Here is a 15,189-nt window from a genome sequence, read left to right as displayed (position 1 = left end):
AACAGATGTAGTTAATTAAATCAAGATCAACAAACAGGAAATTATATACCACTATGGAACACACAGTACACCTGTTAATAATGAACCAATTGAGAACTAACCCTAGCAAACAAATTCAGATACAGAAGTCCTTTGCTTCTCTAGAAAAAGCATTTTAGTTTCACTAAAATAGGAAAGAATGAAGATGAGACAATGTTCCAAGGAGGACAATAAAATTAACAGTTAAAAGGATGCATTTAAATAATATGAACATGCATTTGGATTTAAAGATCACTTCCAATCAAGAGTATGAATGCAGACCTACTAAATACTGAATTACCTCCAAGCATGAAGGTCTATATTGTTTGTGGATAGACATTACTTTATTTTCCTTTAAAAAGCATATATTAGAAGAATGCTACAGTTACAAAGTCAAAGTCAAATCACACAAAAGTGTGGAACGGTAGAACCTTAATTTGCCCCCTTTGGCTGTGTCCAGATGAGTGCTGTGCGGTATGTAGTAGGGCTGTGCGTAATTTCACCCAGCTTTGAAATGAAACGCTGTTTTGATGCATTTTGAGTTTGAAACAGTGAAAGTTTCAAAATGTTTCAAGTTTCAAAGCCAGGCTTACTGGCTTCAGTGCTGGTCCCGGCTGGTAACACTCACCTCCTGTCATCTGGCGGGCAGATCGGTGGCTTGCCCACACCCATGAAAGGGCTGTGCTGGAGTCCTCCCAAGGGTGTGGGCTCCTGATCTGCCTGCTAGATGACAGACCAGTGCTGGGTGCAGCCCGCACCCAGCACTGGGAAGATCGGTGCTGCCACTGGCCTCAGGCGACAGCACCTGGCTCCTGTCACCCAGCAGGCAGATTGGGGGCACGCATCCCCGGGAGGACTCCGGCACAGCCCCTATAGCCTTCCTGGGAGTGCTGGAGGGCCCCTGATCTGCCTGCTGGCTGACAGGAGCCGGGTGCTGCTGCCTGGGGCCATCGAGGCCGGGGCAGATCAGCTCATGTGGGGACCTGCTGCCCTGATCCCGGGGGGGGGTAGGGTCTCCACATGAGCTGATCTGCCCTGGCCCCACACCGGAGCTGGAGCAGATCAGCTTGTGTGGGGATCCTCCCCTGCACCAGAATTGGGGCAGCAGGTCCCCACATGAGCTGATCTGCCCTGGCCCCGCTGGCTCCAGGCAGCAGCACCTGGCTCCTGTTAGCTGGCAGGCAGATCAGGCGCCCCCCGGCACCCTGGAAGGGCTGCAGGGGCTGTGCTGCAGTCCTCCTGAGGATGCATGCCTCTGATCTGCCTGCCGGGTGACAGGAGCCTGGGACCGGCGGCAGTACCAATCTTCCCACTGCTGGTCCCAGGCAGCAGCACCCAGCTTCTCTGATCTGGCAGGCAGATTGGGGGCTTGGACTCCCAGAAGGACTCTGGCATAGCTCCCACAGCCCTCCCAGGGGTGTGGGCGAGCCCCCAATTTTCCTGCCTGCTGGAGCCTATGGGTGAAACATTGAAACAGTGTTGAAACAGTAAAAGTTTCAATGAAACTAAATGGAACAGTGCTTTCTAAACGAAACCCCAAACAAAACACTGTTCTGTCTAATCGTCGAAACGGAAGTCGAATCGGAATGGTGCTGTACACACAACCCTAGTACGTAGTGCTGCACACCTGGGAGACCACAGGGTCAAAAAACCTGCATGGTAAAAAAAATAGGGTGGCGCACACAGTGCCAGCATGGGTTGCCCAAACTGGGAGCCTGGCCTGTTGGAGCCACACTCCAGCTGCAGTGGTGGCATGGTTGCAACCCTGGGAGGCCCCCAAAACCCCAGGTAAGACTGTTGTGGCCAGCACAATTGCTGCCCCCAGCCTCCCTTACCCCACCCAAGGTAACCTGCCATGCGCCAGAGGGTGTGTGGCAACAAGTAGCAGTGGCACAAGGTGTGCTGCTGCTTCTTGTACCCGGGGAACCAAACGTCCGCACTTGTGTGGACACAACCTTTGTGTGTAAGCACTCTGGGGCTATCTTTACTTGCATGACCACATATTGTTTTTTTTGCTTGGGAAACCATGGTATGTTCCAACTTAAAAAAAAAAAATGAAGAAAAACTCCATCACATGGGATCCTCATCTTGTGCCATCAACAAACAAGATTTGGAGCTTCAGATCTACAGCACAGGCTGCAGTCACTTAAGCTAACGGTGTAACCCCCAAGTTCTGTAGCAAACAGACTATGTGGATTAGGTAGTAAGGCCCTACTTCAGCTGGATTTTACAACCGTTTCCTGATTCAGAGGAACGCAGTGCCTTGGGATTCTCTAGTTCAATTCTAGGTTCTAGAGAGGAATATGGTGCAAGACAAAAATCCTTCTACCTTTGTTCTTCACTGCTGTCCCTCACCAGGTCTACCTCCTCTCCTCACTTCTCCGAGTGCCCCCCACACCCCCCACCTCGCCAACTCCCACTACCCATGCTTGTCACTTCAATCATTCTTTCTTCATTCTCCCCACCACTCCTCCTTCCATTTTCACATCTCCCCTTCTCCACTCCTTGCCAATCTCTCTCTCCTTAGAGTCAGGCTGCTTCCTTCTCCAAACTGCCTCTGCCAGGAAGGTGAAGCACTGGGGACACTGGAAAGAGTTCCTGCACTTTCAATTCTGGTGCCCAGCACTGGAGAAAGACAGAGAAAGCCCTGCTCAGCCAAAGAGTTGAGCATGCTCAGACCAAATGTAACATGTACTGTGTGGTCAGACAGAAATTGTGCAGGGCTGGAACAAGCTCACCCCAGGCAGAATCCTTATGAAGATTCAGCAGCCAAACTCTACCTGCATGTGCCCCCTGTAATTTCTACAGAGCATGTGCCCCCTGTAATTTCAAAGATGAACATGGCCAAATTTGGTGAGTTTCTCAAAACCTAAGGGCACTTTCTGTCAACACAGTACATCCTTTGCTATGCCCCTTCTCTAAGCCATGGTGGTGCTACAGTCTTTAAAAAAAAACAACCCCAAAACAGTCTCTAAATTTGTTAACTTTGACAAAACAAGGCTATTCCTTACTCCCATTATCAGAAATGGTAAGCCATTTGTGCTGAAACCTAAAAAACCCCCAAACAAACAACCCCTCCCCACCCCCAAAAAAAAAACTTGACGCAGGCAACTGACAGCTGACACAATCAGCTCTGCATGAATACTTGATAGACAAATAGTTTACAGTATTTGTACTATTACACAATTCGATTCTGGCCTGGATCCAGACCAGGAAGATCCTTGTGTACTGGATCCAGCCTAGGGCACAAGGTGATACCAGCCTGGGGCATGTGGCAGCAACTCTAGTTCCTGCTGCATGCCCCATGCTGAAGCCAGAGTTGCTGCTGCATGCCCTGTGCCAGGGCTGGAGCTCCTGTCATGTGCCCCAGGCTGCAGCAGCAGCTCTAGTTCTAGCATGGAACATGTAGTGGTGATTCCAGCGTAGGGCAGCTGCAGGAGCAGTGACCAAGCAGGTAGGGCCACTGCAGTGGCAGTGGGAAAATCAAATCTAGGGAGACTGGCACTGTATCAGCCCTTGCTCGCCCTCCTGCTGTCAATGGCCATATCAACAGGGGCCCAAGGGCCCTGGATTCTGTAGCAGGATGTTTCCATCTGCCATGCGTCTGGAGGTCCACTGGTAGCCTGACAGGCCGGGTAGAGTGGCGCCACAGCACACATACGGCACACAGACCATACAGTTAACATTCCATGTGAACACTGCTCTTACACAAATACAATAAAAAGTACCTTCCTCTAATCCAGCACTACATTATCGCCATTGTCAGATTTACCTGAAAAATTTTTGAGCTAAAACGCCGGAAGAAATTAATAATAATTAGGAAATTAAATTTCCAAGGTAGCTATACTTAGAACTTATAAATACAAGTACTATCCTACTACAGAGATTTTTTCATGCACAACAACACGTGTATAGATGCTGACCCGAATGGCTGGGGCACAAGGGTGCATCAATACAGGGGCGGCCTTCTGGCTAGCCCTGCACTAAAGTACCCTTGTGCCCCAGCCAGCCCCTCCACAGCATGTTGAGTGAGATCAGAGCAACCCCAGGCTAGCAGGCTGATCCCTCAGCCCCCTGCCAGCCAGGGATGCTCCAACCTGGCTCAATGCGCTATGGTCCCAGACCCACATGAAAACAGTGTCCAGGAGCGATAAACTCCAGCGAGATACGAGCTGGTGGAGTTTATTGTTTTGTGGTAATATGCGCATGTACATGTGCCCACAAAGGAGTGGATTCTGCAAGAGAATCAAAACTGGCTGCATAATGGCAGGAGATGTTGCTCCTTCTGCATTTGCTTTTCAAGTACTGCATTAGTAGGAAATGTTTTTGTAGAAAAGCTTGTATGGTGCAGTAGGGCTGTGCGAAGCTTCAGTAACCGATTCACTTTGGAGATTTGCAGATCAAATCGGGAAACCCATTAAAAGGTCTGAATCAATTTGGAAGCTTCTGATTCAATTCAGAGAGATTTGGCCATAGACTATACAGGCAGCAGTCCTCCACGATGTTGGACACAGCTGCCTCCAGCTGGTAAGTCTGTTGCAGTGGGCAGAGGGGGGAAGGGAGTGGGGGGCACAGATCAACAGCCCCACAATGATGGAGGGATTGGGGCTGGGACAAGTTGTCCAGCCGGAGCAGGGGGGTGCAGGACTCAGGGAGGCGAACTCCTGCCGCTGTGCGCCACCGGTCTGGGAGCTGTTTTTCTGGTGGCTCCTCTGGCGGCTCTCATTGCCAGTCTGGGAGGGCATAGGAGTGGGCATGTACCTCCGGATCTGCACAGGGCAGGCTGGGCCGGGCTGTGCTCCAGGAGGCTAGTCCCTGCTGCCAGGCTGCACTCCATAGGGCGGGTGGAGCCAGGGCTGTGCTCCGGGCGGCTAGCCCCAGCTGCAGCCCAGAGCACAGCCCTGGCTCTGTCCGCCAGGGTCTATGGGGGCTGCAGCCACCCTAAACTTCCCTATAGCCCCTGACACCAGCCCTGCCCCAATCTGGGTGCATGCACCCACCGCCCCCATGCTCTGTTGCTGCTCACCCAGCTGGGGCAGGGCAAAGCCACAGCTTGTCCAGGAGGTGCAGGGAGGCTGAAGCAGCTTCTGCCGCAGTACACCATTTGTCTGAGGCAGTGCAGCGGCACCATCCTGTGCCTTCCCACCCCAGCTGGGCGAGCAGTGCAAGGGGATAGCTTCCACCCCCAGTGCCTTCTGCCGCACACCTGGAGCACAGCTTGGCCCAGCCCACCCTGTTCAGATCCAGGGGTACACGCCTGCTCCCATGCCCTCCTGGATCAGCAGCGAGACCCACCGGAAGACCAGCTCCTGGACCAGCGGCGTGCAGTGGCAGAAGTCCCCCCTCCCCCGGCTGGGCAGCTTGTCCCTGCCCCAATTCCTCCCTCACTATGGGGGCATTGATCTGTGCCCCCCATGCCCCTTCCCTCCCCACTCCGCCCACCAGAACAGACTTACCAGCCAGAGGCAGCTGTGTCCAGCATCGTGGAGGACTGCTGCCTATATAATCTATGGCCGAATCTCCAAATTGGTGTCAAATGTCTGGATCCGAACTGGCTGAATCGAATCGGGACAGTGATTTGAAATCACCAAATTGAACTGCTGTCCCTCCGAATTGGCAGAATCCAAATCCAAAGCAAATATTTGCTCCTTTCCACAAGCCTACTGTGCAATGTTCTGTGTATTAAGTCTACTCAGCTGCAGCTTAGGTCACTAAGATCAGTACAGAAATACTTTCCAATAGATATTACCTACAAAGCAGCATTCACTTTGGTATAGCTTTGCTCAGAGGGGCTCTTCAGATTGCAACTTCTCCTTTCTCTTTGCTTTCCTGTTCACTGAACTTAAGACTATCATTTTCAGAATAGTTCAATAAATTGCATTAAAGATGGGCGCTTACTAGCTCCAGTCCCCAGTTACAAAGCAAGTAGTGCAGAACAGCAGCAGAGTTGTGCAAAACTAAAATAAGCCCTTCAGGAATTCTGTTCCTCACAATTGCTAAAAGTGGGAGAAACATATAGCCCCTCAGTATATTTTCATTTTGGCACTACAATGTGTTCCTAAAAACCACACAGTCAACAAGAAGAATAAAAAAATAGAATGAATTATGTTGATGCTTTTGGAAGTATCCAAGCACATAAAAAAATAAAGAACACTGGACTGGGCTAAAGTTAATTTTCACTGCAACCACAGCTTTCAATGTATGCTTTAGCACAGAAATTAAAATGAACTGGGATTGCTAGTTTACCAGACAGCTGGATAACTTTAAAAATTAGTTTCACATTCTAGAACCTCAGAAGACAAATCATGCTGCAAACCCCTTCTATTAAGAAGGACGTGTTTAAAAAAAAAACCCAGAAAACCAAAAAAAACCCTCAGTCAAGATTTTAAGATACAAATTCAGACCATTTATCGCTGTAGAAGGCAACTCTACATTTTCTGCTGTGATTTATTTTTAAATTTTTTGAAAAAAAGTTATAAAACCTTGTTTAGTTCTGGAGGTCCTAGAAAAAAAAAAGAATGCCAGAATTTTAGAATTATACCTCCAAAAACACGTTAACTGTGACTGCATGTCCAATCTGAATAAATACACAAATAAACAGACAGCTAGAACATTGATATCATTTCACAGAATCACAGAAAATTAGGGTTGGCAGGGACCTCAGCAGGTCATCTAGCCCAACCCCCTACTCAAAGTAGGACCACCCCCAACTAGATCATTATAACCAGAGGTTCATTGAGCCAGGCCTTAAAAATCTCCAAAGATGGTACCTCTCTAGGTAACCCGTTCCAGTGCTTCACCATCCTCCTAGTGAGAAAGTTTTTCCTAATACCCAATCTAAACCTTCCTTGCTGCAACTTGAGACCATTGCTCCTTATTCTGTCATCTGGCCCCATGAAAACAGTTTCTCTCAATCCCCTTTGGAACCCCCCTTCAGGTAGTTGAAGGCTGCTATCAAATCCCCACTCAGTCTTCCCTTCACCAGACTAAATAAGCCCAGTTCCCTCAGCCTTTCCACAGAAGTCATGTGCCCCAGCCCCCTACCATTTTTGTTGCTCTCCAGTGGACTCTCTTCATCTTGTCCACATCCTTTCTATAGTGGGGAGCCCAACACTGGACACAGGACTCCAGCTGTGGTTTCACCAGTACAGAATAGAGGGGAATAATTACTTCCCTCAATCTGCTGGCAACACTTCCTAGTAATGCAGCCCAGTACACTATTAGCCTTCTTGGCAACAAGGGCACACTGTTGACTCGTATCCAGCTTATTGTCCACTGTAACCCCCAGGTCCTTTTCTGCAGAGCTGCTGCTTAGCTAGTTGGTCCCAGGCCTGTACCGATGCATAGGATTGTTCCATCCTAAGTTCAGGACTGCGCACTTCTTGTTAAACCTCATGAGATTTCTTTTGGCCCAATCTTCCAATTTGTCTAGGTCAGTCTGAATCCTGGCCCTACCCGCCAGCATAACAACTACATCCCCCCATCGTGGGGTCATCCACAAAGTTGCTTAGGATGCATGCCATCCCATCTTCCAGACCATGAATGAAGATATTGAATAAAACCAGCCCCAGAACTGACCCTTGAGGCACTCCATTTGATACCGACTACCAACTCGTCCTCGAGTCATTGATCATTACCTATTGAGCCTGATTTCTACCCACCTTACACTCTATTCATCCAACCTGTACTTCCTCAGCTTGCTTGTAAGAATGGTGTGGGAGACCATATCAAAAACCTTGCTAAAGTCAAGGTATATCATGTCTGCTGCTTTCTCCACATCAGTGAGCCAGTTATTTCATCGTAGAAGACAATCAGGTTGGTCAGGCATGATTTGGTGACTCCATTCTGACTGTTCCTAACCACTTTCTTCTCCTCCAAGTCCTTAGGAATGGAGTCCTTGAGTTGCTGCTCCCCGATTTTCCAGGGACTGATGTGAGGCTGACTGGTCTGTAGTTCCCTGGATCTTCCTTCTTCCCTTTCTTAAACATGGGCCCTATATTTGCTCTTTTCCAATCATCCAGGACCTCCCCTGATCTCCATGAGTTTTAAAAGATAATGGCCAGTGGTTCTGCTGTCACGTAAGCCAATTCCCTCAGCACCCTTGGATGCACTGCATCCAGCCTCGTGCGCTTGTATACATCCAGCTTTTCTAAATAGCCCATAACCTGTTCTTTCACCATTGAAGGTGCTCACCTTCTACCAAAACTATGTTGCCTGGTGCAGTAGTTTGGAAGCTGACCTTGCCTGTGAAGACCTAGATAAAAGGCACTGAGCACTTCAGCCTTTTCCTCATCATCTGTCACTAGGTTGCCTCCCCTATTCAGTTAGGGACCAACATTCTGTGTGGGTTTCTTGTGACTGTAGTACAAAGAAAATAAGTGCACATGTATTTTTCCATTCACACAATTCTAAAGATGTGACAGAAATTGTACCATGATGCCCAGCTTGCTCGGCAGTAGTGTATATATTTTCAGAGCTGCACATTAAAAAACACACCATCGATGCTGCATGCACCAAAGAAGTTCTAATATACAAAAGGCTTCCCCAATAACATTACCATATTTGTATTAAAGCTCAAAAAGTAACATGAAGATCAACCCCATGCAAAATACAGAGAAAATTAACAATGCTTTCCAGATAAAAAGGACAAAATCATTAGGAGAATGGTTTCTAAAAGGAAAGGAAATCATTAAAAATGAGGGAATTTAAACAAAACAATTTAAGTCATGTTTTCACAGACTAAAGGATTTATCTTGTGTCCACTTAGCCTGACTCTCTAGCTGAAAGACTCTTATAGTTCAACTTGCCTGCTTCAAATGCAAGTGGAGCAGTAAAGAAAAAAGGCAATACAGCAGTGAGAGAAGATAAAACAGCTCATGAAAAATGTAGTGGCCACAAAAAATAAAATAAAAGCATGTATGTATAACTTTGGATTTGCTGGTCACATCTATCTATATTAATTCAATACATAAAGCTAATGATAAGAATTGCAAGTTTTCAGTATCAATATAGCCATCGTTTCTTAACCAGAGAGCACTATGTATGGAACACAAACTGTTTAAACCAGTTTCAACAGGCAGAAATGAACAGAAACAGCAAGACTAGCACAAGTGGTATTAATAGGATTCATGCAGTAAGGAAAGCTGAAATTTAATTTTCCTGTGCACAATTTAATTTGAGTATTTTGGTTAATAGTATATACTCCGTTATTAGCTATCACACAAGAAGCTTCATTTCATTCATTCATGAAAGTAGTGAGAGTTAATTTTAGTAGAAATAACAGTAGTATCCCATGGTATAATCAGATGGTGGAATGAAATGTTTAGCCACAGCAAGCTGAATTAATCTCCGATATAATTTAACTTGAGAAAATGGTGTTACACCAAAGATGGACTTAAAATGCAGGTAGGTTTAAACTAATCATTAAACTTGCGTACAGAATTTTTCCCACAGGGAACAATAGCTGGATCCCTGGGATTTTTCATTTGGCTCCTCCCAGCGCACCAGGTAGGGATCAACTGTTAAAAATCAAGCAGGCATCTTCCACACAAACTCTTTCTTGAAAAGGCAGGAAGCAGAAAGCACTGTAGGCCCTGGGCTCTTCCTTTCTTCAAGACTTCTGTGTTACTACATACATTTCCAAGCATATATGATGTACCAAACCCCAGCAGCAAATTATGAGTCATTTCTATTACCTGCAGCAAGAGCCACTGCTACAGCCTGTTGATTTGCAGAACACAGAATCTGGATACCCAATGGGAGCTGTGGGCAGGTTTGCTTCACTGCAGCACTAATGATTGTCATTGCTGCTGTTATTTCTGGCCCAACAGAAGTCGTGTAAGGAAGATCATGCATGTTTTCCACTATCAAGCCATCCTGTGGAAATTTATGATAGAGAAATCTGATTTAACCACAGAAAGTCATTTTAAAAAATCATACCTATTTTACTATTATGCTAAGACATGCATTAAAGAAAACACTGTGTCTAAAAGTTTTGCTTCAAAGGAGGGATTATCTATAATAAATTATGTTGATGCAAATATCCACTTACAAAAATGCTTTAATTAGCAGCAAGATGTTTGTGAAGTAATCAAAGTGAAATAAACGTGATTTCAATTATACAGTTAGTCAATTAGGTTTCTTTAATATCTGTCCTAAAATGTGAACTATAGGTGAAAGAATTAAAGTATTTACCTCATTAAAAACAAACACTGAAGAGCCAATGCTCAATTATCAGTATGGAATACTGAATAACTCTGGACAGCTTAGGGCTTAGGTAATCAAGGAACTTTTCAATTCAGTCAATAAATGCCAGGAGATAGGACCAAACAGATTTTCAGGATCAATGAAAAGGTTTTCTTGTTCAACTCCACCAGTGAAAATATTTTCCAATAACTTAATCTTAGGAAAAGAGGAGTTAAATGTAGGTCTACTTTAGGGGTGTAGATATCATTTTAAAAATTACCTGTTTAAGCTCCTCTAATTATATAGGTTAAATGGTCCCATAGCAGAGTGGCACGGGGAGCCAGGGCTGAGGGTGATATGTGGGATTGCAGCGAGTTTTGCTGCCAGCTGGGACTGAAGCCCATGGCTGCAGCAGGCTCCACGTGATGAGTGTGTGGGAGTGGGAAGGCAGTGGTGCCAGCAGCAACAACACGGGACCAGGAGGATTTCGCAGGACCCCAGCTCACTGCCTGGGAGGCAGCATGGATCCAGGCTGCAGCATCATGCTGCTGCTGCAGCAGGGAGGTAACTAGCTGGGGGAATGGAGCTGGGCAAAGTTGCATGGCCACAGGGGTGGACTGCATCGAGCCAGGTATGCCCCACATATTACCCGCAGGGTCTATCAGCTGCTGGGACAGCTATGCCTTGCCCTGGCAGTACCTTTAGCCCATGGGCACCCAGAGCCCTAGGTGGTGCCTCCCTCCTGCCTGCTGGGTCCCAAGGCTCCAGCAGCTGTTGCTCAGCAAGCACCAGCTGAGCTCCCTTCTCCAACCAGATGCAACCAGCAGCTGGGCTGGCACCACATTCCTCCTGCTCAGTGCCATGGCTGCTAGTAGAAGGTGCTCTGCTCACAGGTGGGTGCCTTGGGCGCAATCTTGCACAGCTCATAGGTTCACCACATGCCCCCAGGCTGGAAGCGCTGCTGCGGGTGGCAGCTGCCACAGCCTGGGAGGCAGGCATGTGGGCTTGAGGGAGATGCCACCTGAGGCTCTGGGTGCCCATGGGGTGGAGAGCGTGGCATGGCTGTCCTGGGCAGTGCAGCATGGCTGTCCCAGCAGGCAAAACCGTGGGTGCTATGGGGAGGGAGCCGTGGCTCTGTGCAGTCCTCCCCTGCAGCACACAGACAGCCCCTGCCACTACACTCACTCCTATTTAAGCCTTGCCAGTTTGGCCATATAATTTTGCCCAGCTTCGCTTCCCTGGCTAGTTACCTCTTTGCTGCAGAAGCCATACCACGCTACAGCCCAGATTCACACTGCCTCCCAGGCAGCCCCTGCCCGAGCCGCTCCCCCAGCAGCGGGCAGTAGGAGTGTAGAGGAGTGAAAAACTGAAGGACTTGCCTTTCCCTTTGGCGTTCTGAAAGATTCAATTGTCTTTATTTATAATTACTGTTTAACGTGATACATCCCTAAAAATGCTAACATTTGTAGCATTTTTAAGATGCCGATAACTTTGGCATTAAGCATTGACACTGTTCATAGTTTAAATCCAAAACTGCTTAACAGCAGATGTGGATATTTATTATCCATTATGATGCACCTCGTGCCATACTTTTATAACTGCTCTATTGTTTGCCACTATTCTTTTGATTTAACTTAACATGATTTATTTTTAAAAAACAAGAAACCCCCCAAAACTTTGTACATTATTTAGGAGCTCATCTTTTCAATCATGCATAAAGCATGTCCCTGAAAATTGTCAATAGCCATGAATCATATATGCTCACATCAAGAACTAACAATGTAAAAATGTATCCTTTTTTCTGAAGGAAGGTGTATTGAAGACGCAGTTTTCAGGAACCAATTGTGTCACAAGTCCAAGGACTGCCTGTATTTCTGTCTTGCATTAGAAATCACTTCTGCATTAAAGAATGGTCCACAGTTCATGGCTGAATTACAGGCCAAACAGCACACTTTAACAAAGGGATACCTAATATGAAGAAGCTTGAGTATTTAAAAGTATCATGAAACAACCTGAAAAGACAAATAACATGGAACAAATTAAAATGAATGCACTGGAGAAACCAGATATTAGGATCCTATGAATATCACCAAGTGATGCAGTTAAAAACCTAAGTATACACCATGCATGCCACTTAAGCACATGACCTATTATGTTTATATTAAATGCATACATTGCTACCAGGCATGAGACTTCATTCAAATGATCAAACAAATTAATGGGGCCAGTGACCAACAGATCTTACTTAATTGGGAGGACTCAGCCTTCCAAGCCAAGAAATCCCTCAAACTAGTTAACTTCTCCACAAGAAGAAACATCCTATTAATAAAGAGACTTCTAATCTCTGCTTTACCATGTGCTCCAGCTTCTGTGAACTTTAACACCTTCACTTCTCAGTCTGCTCTCATACTTTGGGATACCCTTAATGGACAAACTATCAGATATAATTTGGGACTTGCATAATGAAGCTACTGGAAATGTTTAATAAAAATCTCTGATGCAGCAATCAATTGTTCTAGGAACCTCAATCTCAAATGTTCTTCCTGTACCATAAAAAGACAAATGAATCTTTCAGAACGCCAAAAGGGAAAGGCAAGTCCTTCAGTTTTTCACTCCTCTACACTCCTACTTAATGTCAAATTACTTTAAAAGGCACGATTTTTCCTGATCCCAAGGCTGTTGATCAGTAAGCTCTGCTATGCAAGCAGCAAAGGAGGCAAAGAGCCTGAGAACCTAGTGGTGAGAAGCCTAGATCCTCAGCTGTTAAACAGCTGGGAGCCTGAAAGCCTGGGCTCTTCAGCACCCTTCCAGACAGGTTTGTTAGGTGGCAGATGGATGGGACGGCTGGAAAGCAGGCAGAGTCCCGCTGGGTTCTGCTACAGCTTTACTGAAATCAAGCTCTGTGAACTGTTTCTGTTCTGGCAAATCAATATTTTCTGATAGAAAAATGTTGCATTAGAGATTTTCCAACCACTCTATCGATCACTTGATTTAAAAAAAAGAGAAGAAAAGAAGTCTGGCCACAGTAGCAAGGGAATTATACGCCCAGCACAGGACAGCCAACAAGGAGACATACTTTTGAACGATACAATCAGACTATAGAAGGATTCCTTGTTTTCCTGTCATTCCCAAGCCAGTCTCTGCTAGTAAGCAGCATCCAAACCCTCCAGTTAAATGGAAGGCCTTATCCTAATGAAGTAGCTGGCTTCTCTGCAATTCAGGTTCCCAGCAAGCATTTTGGACTCAGAAGCGATCACCACAGGGGTAGGAATTACTACATTTCAATAGGAAATCCATATTTGCCTGAGGATCAGCACACAGGGCCACAGAGACTTTTTTTTTAGTTGGAAAATATTCCAGCTAATACAGACCGCCCTGTAGCTGTCAGGTGCTGATCCACTCCCGTGGTGGTAAAGTGCACACTCTTGCATCTGAAGCACATCGGTACTATCCTAGAAAGGCAGTAGTTATTGTGTGTATACCTCATTGAAAAGGACCCTAACCATTGGTTATTCTTTTTTTGTTTTCTTTTTAATTTAAGCAGTGCTATAAATACAACTGGTGGGATGGGATATCTGGATAAAACTCCATACAGATAAAGCAGAGGGGTGTCTAATCAGATGGCTTCCACACTGTTGCAGGGAAGGAGGGAATTGCCGCTCCTAATGGATTTCTGTGAGGCAAGGAGAGTCCTTGGCTCTGGGAGGCCAAGGTTTCTGAACCATTGGAAGGCCTCAAACAGTAGAAAAGATCTGTCAGCCTACAAATGCTGTGTCACAACCTTAAGGTAGTACAGTTCTGTGTATGTGCCAACCAAGCTCATCCTAATTCCCAAGATCAGTCTCATGAGGATGACAAGCAAGACAGTGTCTATAACTCTGGCCCTATAAAGGAAACAGGCTTGAGGGACTGATGCAACTGCCACTTCACAGCTGGTTCTGGGAAGAGAGAGTGAAAACACCTAGGCTCCATTTTTGTGCTTTACATGGTAAAAGGAAATACTGAATGGACCAAGTGGTAATTTTTCAGGTCACAGTTTGTAAAGATATAACATATTAGGTGATCATGAAAAGATGAACACTTTGTATTGATAATCCAGATAAAAGGAAAATCATTGCTAAAGTTATTTATGAAAGCCCTGGAAATTATTCTGTCAACAGTAAAGAAATGGTATATTGGTACAATTTTAAATTCTAAAAATGAGAGTTTCTGCCATCACCCTTTCAGTGAGCTTGACTAGCTACGTACTCTACTCATGACAACATTTTCAAAATCAACAGGACTTTGCATTTGATTACTGTAACACCTCCATCTAAAATATTTTAGAAACAAATTGGCATAAATCAAAAGTACACGTGCTGTTATTCACAAAAATGAAGTCTTTCCCCTTTAACCTAACCAAAACCAGACACTTCAGCCGCTCTGTTCACTTATACCTCCAAATCCTAGCTAATGCCAAGCACTTTCAGGATTAGCTGAATAATCTATTATTCTTTAGAAGCCCACATATAGGGCTACAATCTTTTGCACACTGTATTGTGTTCAATTAAACAGTAAAGAAAAAATGTTCACAGAGAACTGAATTGCAGATGCATTTACACAAAGGTTTCATTAATATTTTTATATAAAAATAATGCTACAGATTTTTGTGTTTTATATAAATATAATTAAATTATTAATTAAAACTGTGGAAGGAAAACAGGTTGAATTAAAGTTCTTGAAACTTACGCTTATAGTGCAAAAATCTATAGCAACAGTTACTGTATTACATGTTCCAAAACAGAATTTGTTTTGATACCAACAGGTAAAACTCTAGTAACTATCTCTCTAGTCTTTCTTTTTCATTGAATATGAAGATGACTTATGTTATCTGGTCTAGGAGACCAGCCTTCTCTCATTTAATATATATTCAGTGCTTTCTTTCTGAGTGATATTTAAAACAACATGCATAAACCATTATAGAAACAAAACCTTTTTTTTTTTTTT

The 15,189-nt window shown here is 45.2% G+C and overlaps 1 protein-coding gene across 2 annotated transcripts in view; it reads right to left on the bottom strand.

Annotated features, from left to right (window-relative positions):
- The window catches only part of LOC109289561 (uncharacterized protein F13E9.13, mitochondrial-like), a 60,543-nt gene that overhangs the window by 18,140 nt on the left and 27,214 nt on the right, over positions 1 to 15,189 (bottom strand). For both annotated transcript variants that reach the window (XM_019505638.1, XM_019505637.1), the window contains one exon: positions 9,714 to 9,894. In XM_019505638.1, coding sequence (XP_019361183.1) covers positions 9,714 to 9,894 — 181 coding nt within the window. The remainder of the gene's footprint in view (positions 1 to 9,713; positions 9,895 to 15,189) is intronic.

This window comes from Gavialis gangeticus, unplaced genomic scaffold (genome assembly GCF_001723915.1).
Source record: "Gavialis gangeticus isolate Ggan-Ray unplaced genomic scaffold, GavGan_comp1, whole genome shotgun sequence".
In the NCBI taxonomy this organism is placed as follows: Eukaryota; Metazoa; Chordata; order Crocodylia; family Gavialidae; genus Gavialis; species Gavialis gangeticus.
The sequence above is the reverse complement of the archived record's forward strand: the minus strand, read 5'-3'. Positions and strand labels throughout refer to the sequence as shown.